This window comes from Alnus glutinosa, chromosome 9 (genome assembly GCF_958979055.1).
Source record: "Alnus glutinosa chromosome 9, dhAlnGlut1.1, whole genome shotgun sequence".
Classification (NCBI taxonomy): domain Eukaryota; kingdom Viridiplantae; phylum Streptophyta; class Magnoliopsida; order Fagales; family Betulaceae; genus Alnus; species Alnus glutinosa.
In genome coordinates this window covers 5,976,914-5,983,060 of record NC_084894.1, presented here as the reverse complement: position 1 = coordinate 5,983,060, position 6,147 = coordinate 5,976,914, and the positions used below count along the sequence as shown (strand labels likewise).

General features: G+C 35.0%; 1 protein-coding gene across 1 annotated transcript; it reads right to left on the bottom strand.

The window, feature by feature from the left end:
* Positions 1-2,812: 2,812 nt before the first annotated feature.
* On the bottom strand, positions 2,813-3,217 carry LOC133876697 (uncharacterized). Its single transcript, XM_062314953.1, has one exon. It carries the CDS (start codon positions 3,215-3,217, stop codon positions 2,813-2,815), a length of 405 nt encoding a protein of 134 aa, XP_062170937.1.
* Positions 3,218-6,147: the final 2,930 nt, after the last annotated feature.

Genomic DNA, 6,147 nt, shown 5'->3' with positions numbered 1-6,147 from the left:
AGAGAAAGCCATTTAAATATTATTTCAAATAAATGCTAAAAGAAAAATAAGAAAGAGAAAATCTTTTTATATTAAAATAATATTTAGGGAAGCAAAAGTACTCTCCTAATATTTATGGAAATCGGATTCTCCTCATTTCAAATGAAATAAAGAAGAGCCGGTAAGGCAAAAATAGGAGGGCAAAATTGTCTCAAAATTAATATTGAAAATTTTTTGCCCCTTCTTTAACACTAACCGGTTCTTTTTTATTTCAAATGAAAAAGAGATGATCTCTTTTTCATCACTTTTGCTTCCATTGGTTTAGGAAACAAATGGGGAGTTTGTTAATCCCCTAAAAACGACATGGACAAAGAAAGATATTCATGTCGTTCATTTTGATCTGTTGTGAGTGGTTGCGCGTACGGGTACCCCAAAGGACACAACTGAGCTGCATGCCATTGTAGGGCCGGGCCGGCGCCGGCGCCCATAACTCATTACATAATCAATTATAAATATGATGAAAATTAATTTAAGTACTAAATTCTTTTCCTAATTTTTACTCTTACAGTGGTACGTTGATGAAGCTGCAGGTACCGTACCTGGCCATCCTACAATTAATCCCCTAAAAACGAAATGCCGGGAAGTCCATTTCTGTACTCCCAGGCCAAGTCATCAATTACGCTTCACAGTAGGTTGGTCCAAAATTTGAGCTAGAAAAGAAAAGCATATCCGCACCGACCAGTAATCTATTGCAAGGTGATTCATTGCATGTATTGCAACATCATAATTTAAGGATTTCAAAGTAGCAGATAAACAACAAAATAATTTTTTTTTTTTTTTTAAAAGGAAAAAAAAAAAAAAAAAAAAACACACTCAATCACCTACTATGCACATTAAAATTTGTGTGATTCGGCTTAACAAGCCTACATCTAAAGTAGAGACAACTAGAATAAATTTATTATCAAAAGATCGATGGCCGGAGTACAAAGAGTTTTAATTGAGGAAAAAACCACTCAAAGCATAAAGTCTACGTACGCTTAAATCTTACTCTCACACAAAAGAAAATGAATGATAAAAGATAATATTTTTTTTGATTCTCTGCACCTTGCGGCGTTACAAAACTTAATGGTAGGGGGATTGATAGTTTGGGGAGTTTTTTAGTGAGCTCATAATATAGAATGTTGAGACAGCACTCAATCCAAAAGCTTAAGCCTATGGATTTGGGCTCAACTATACTTTATTAACCACTCAAACTTGTAACACTTTTCCAATGTGGGACGCACTCTTTTTACACTCACATGTGTAAACTCAATAATTTTCTCTTCACGTGTGATTCTATCTCACCACATTACTACACTCTCTCTCAAACAGAAGCTTTTTTTGTGAATCTTATGTGCCTATTCCAAGATTAACCCTTGTACACGTACAGGCCATGAACTTTTTGCTTCTTACTCTAAGTATTCTTGCCTATGCTCACACCTTACACTTTTTTTTTCCTACTTCAAGGACTTTTGTTTGTGCCTGTGTGATCACTTCACCATACCACACCATCATCGGTTCTGATACCACTTGTTAAAGAGTTTGATACCTTGACAAGTCTTTTAGTGAGTTAGTAATATAGTATGTTGAGACACCACTTAATCCAAAAACTTAAACATAGAAGTTTGAGCTCAACTATACCATATTAACCATTCAAAACCATTCAAATGTAATTAAAAAAAAAATTACAATTTGTGACACTTTCAATGTAGAACTCAATTTTGTGGTTTAAAAACATGTAATTTAAAAAATAATAATTTTAAAATGTGATTTTTAAAATCATAATCAATTGTTTAGTAAAATCATGATTTTTAACCTTTAAAATACATTACAGCATAACCTTTAAAATCGCACATTTTTAAAAACACACTCATACAATCTACATTTTTTTAAAAAAAAAAAAAACTCCCAAATGTTATATTTGTTTTTAATTTTATTTAAAATCGCACTTTTAAACTGTAAAATCGGAGGACCTAACATACTCAAAATTGGCTTGAAAAAGGAGTAACATGGGTTGTCTAAAATTTCAAAAAGAACCAACCTGAGACAGGCTAGGTCCTAGGACCACGCGTGGAAGAGTAGTTAAAATAAAAAATGATGATGTAGGAATGATCACATCACATCGTAATAACTGAACAAGTGCGGTCATTCCTACACCAAGTCATTTCCAAAGAAGATAACGGCCTTGTTTGGCAAGTGAGGGAACAGAACAGAATAGTTGGTTGTTAATTTTAAATTAGTAAAAAGTGATAGATATGATATAAAGTAAAAAGAATTTGTATAAAAAAATGAAAAAGTTTTGTATTGTAGTAGATTTTTTTTATTTGAATAGTACTAAAAAATTATTAATGTGATATAAAAAAAAAAAAAAAATTGGAATGTTTTGATGTTGTTTGTTATTAGAAAATTAAAAAAAAAAAAAAAAAAAAAAAAAAAAAAAGAAGAAGAAGAAGAAGAAGAAGAAGAAAGTATAACCACTACTCTGACCTGTTCATGGCGTTGCCAAACATAGCCAATAACTTTTACAGATGTTATAAATAGAATGCGGGGTTAAAATGCTATATATTTCTATAATTCTCTTGACATTTTTCTTTCTTCTTCTTCTTTCTTTTTTTTTTTTTCTTTTTTTTTTTTAAATGTACTCTTGAATTTTTTACCCAGCCGGATAATATCCTTCCATTTCTTTTGCATTTTTTTTTTTTGAAACAATTCATTCAATCTTATAAATGAGTATAGAAATAAAGATGATCCAAAGAATCAGGATCTAGGGACAACTCGTTCCCTAATTACAATATCACAAATACTTGTAGGAATGTCTTCGATCTAGCCAACTAAGATCATTACTAGAAATGGTTGCATCCCTTGCAAGAGTGTGAGTCGCAAAATTTTCTTCCCTCCGTACGTGGACAACTGAAAAAGATCTAAAAGTACCAAGCTCTTCTTTAATACCTTCTATGAAATGGCCCGAGCTGTGCATAGAAGAACTATTTGAATTAACCTTTTTAACAATCTGTAAAGCATCGCCTTCTAAGATTATATCAAAAAAACCTACCGCCTCCTTACTGAACAACAAAGCATTGAGTGCTGCAATTGCCTCTGCTCCTTTTGGATCCACCACTAATTGTTGGGAAAAACTACAGGCCCCTAGAAAACAATCATAGCAATCACGAGCTATGATACCAATGCCAATACAGCCCATCTTCTTATTTACCCCAACAGCAGCATCCCAATTAATTTTGATCACTCCTGAATGTGGAGGTTGCCACAAAATATGTCCCACTAAAGTTGTTTCCCTCACAAGCTGTGTATCTTGATCTTCATTCAAGTTGCAGATTTTAAATTCTTCATGAGACAATATAGCCTCTCGGCAGGGACGGAGCCAGAAGTTTTTATGCGCAGGGGCCAATGGCCAAAATTTTTTTTTGATAGGGGCCAAGTAAGCTAAATTTTTGTTTTTACCTTATTTTAGAAAAAAAAAAAAAAAAAATTTCCCACCTAATAATTTTTTTTTTTAGGAAATTTTTTTTTTTTTTTTGGGGGGGGGGGGGGGGGGCATGGCCCCTACCAGGCCCCACCCCCTCCCTCCGTCCCTGCCTCTCGGTAAACCATATTAAGATGTATGAAACTCCCATTATGGATAACCGAGTTTCTACGAAACCAAATCCTTCTAGCAATTACAGCCCACATAGTATACCTTGTAAAATCAATAAACCTGTGTCGAAAAAAGAAAACATCTACTTCTTTTCGCATGATAAAATTCCCCTAAAACTATTGGCAAAATGGTTCTATTGAGGGACGAAAATAAATTGTACAAATATTTCATATTTAAAGAGATATAAGAAAAATGAATGAAAAAAAAAAAAAGAGGGGTTGTCACGTGTCCGGTGCATTAGATCTGACTGAAGGCTAGCAAAGCCTGAGGCGTCCCCTTTGCTTATTTCATATTTAATTTTAAGCTTTTTATTAAAAAAAATAGAGAATTAAATTAAATTTTGATTGTTAAAAAGTTATAAAAAAATAAACCGTTGGTTTTTTTAATTACCCTTACGCTTCATTTGTTTCGGGGTAAAATTGTTTCCGTTGTAAAATATTTTCAAGTAAGTCATTTTTCGGTATTTGGCGTGTACGAAAAATCACAAATATTTTTTATATTCTCATTTAATCATATTAACTTATAAAAATCAATTTTTATTCGTAAGATAGAAATATTAATATAAAATAATATAAAAATCATCGGTGACAATTTTTCGTCACTGACCATCCGGATTCCAGCCACTTTCATCGGATCCCGGCCAGTAGGTCGAAAGTGGAGGTAAATTTAGCGTTGTTTATACTATTCAAATAGAGCTAAATTTAAATTTAGTGCCGCTTGAACAATAAGCGTTGCTAACAATTTAGAGAAACTACACGAATATTTAGCTTCATTTACTGTTAGAGCGGTGCTACATTCAAATTAGTGTCATTTGAACAATAAGCAACATTAAATTATACGACACTAACCTTGATTTTTTTTTTTTTTTTTTTTTTTTTGTAGTGTGCAAGCTCACAGGCTTTTACATCAAATCTCAATAAATCCATACAGTAACACGGCCACATGTTGGTTGACGAGTAATGCTATATATTACCCCTACATCTCCTTTTCATCCTTCTAAAGCCTATGTGGCGTGGTCCCCCATAGTATTTGGAGGATCATGCCACATAGGCTTTTGGGGGGTAAGGGGGTGGTCTCGCATTACTCGTGGGTTGACACTGTTTTTTTCAGATTTATATTGAAGAACTTGTCATTTGGGTCCCTCATATAGACCCTACACATCCAATGGTGAATTTTAAAAAATAAAAGCATGGGAGAATGACATGAGCAAAATTATTTATGGGAAAAATACAATGTAGCCCCCCTAACTGCCAACCTTTTTTTGGATTGCCCCACAAACTACCAAAACCTTTGAAAAATGCACATTTTTGCGAAACATCCTCATAATACCCCTACCATGTGTCATTTTTCAATTAAAAAAAAAAAATTGAAAACATTAAGAAAAAATTAAATAATTCAAAAAAATTTAATTTTTATAAAAATTAAAAACAAAAAAAACAATTTTATTTTATTTTATTTTTATTTTTTAAAAAAATATTGCGATCGACCGAAGGAAGTACTGCTTCTTTCCAACATCGTCGTTGGGCACGATGCACGCCTGCAGCTCGACGAATTCGTCCCCCCCTCTTCAAACACGGACATGGCTAATTTCTTATCCTTCGATGTTTATGATGTTAAAGATGATGCTCCTGCCATGTCAGCTGCTGATGCTCCTACCAAGTCAGCAGCATCTATTGAAACCCAACTCGCTGCCAAGGATGCCCCTGTGGAAGATCAGCCAGCTGTAGATATCAATCCCATAAATATGGCAACCTCCACCTATGGAAATAGTGCAACCATGCGACTAGGAGATACTGCAGACACATGTCACTCAAGTCCAAGTAGGGGTGGGCGTCGGTTCGGTAGGCGGTTAAGTCGGTTAATTCGGTCGGTTAACCGACTTTTGTCGGAATGTAGTCGGTAAATTTATTTCGGTTAAGTCGGTTAAGCGGTTAATAGGCGGTCGGTTAAGCGGTTAATAGGCGGTCGGTTTAGTCGGTAAAGCGGTTAATAGGCGGTCGGTTAAGTCGGTAAGGCGGTTAATAGGCGGTCGGTTAAGTCGGTTAAATCGGTTAACATTCGGTTAAAATGGGTAATGAAACGACGTTGTTTTGATTTTTTTAAAGGAAAAAAAAACTGATCATACGTTTCGTTCTTACTAAAACGACGTCGTTTCATTTTTTGTCGGTTCGATTAATCGGTCGAAATAGAATTCGGTTCGGTTCGGTTCGGTTACCGCTTAAAAGGCGGTTCGGTTCGGTTCGGCTGCCGATCCGGCTTTCGGAATAAAATTTTATACCGACTACCGAACCGAAATTAGTCAGTTAAAGTCGGTAGGCGGTTGATGGCGGTTCGGTTCGGTTCGGTAAGCGGTCGGTAGGCGGTAGGCGGATAATTTGCCCACCCCTAAGTCCAAGTAACACCAAAGGCAAGCACCCCGAGTATCCTGGACACAATCAACCGGCTATGGCAATCCCCAACAATGCATCGTCAATCTC

What these genes read in the sequence shown, in the direction of transcription:
- LOC133876697 (XM_062314953.1), bottom strand. Translation starts at nt 3,217, where the DNA reads ATGGGCTGTATTGGCATTGGTATCATAGCTCGTGATTGCTATGATTGT.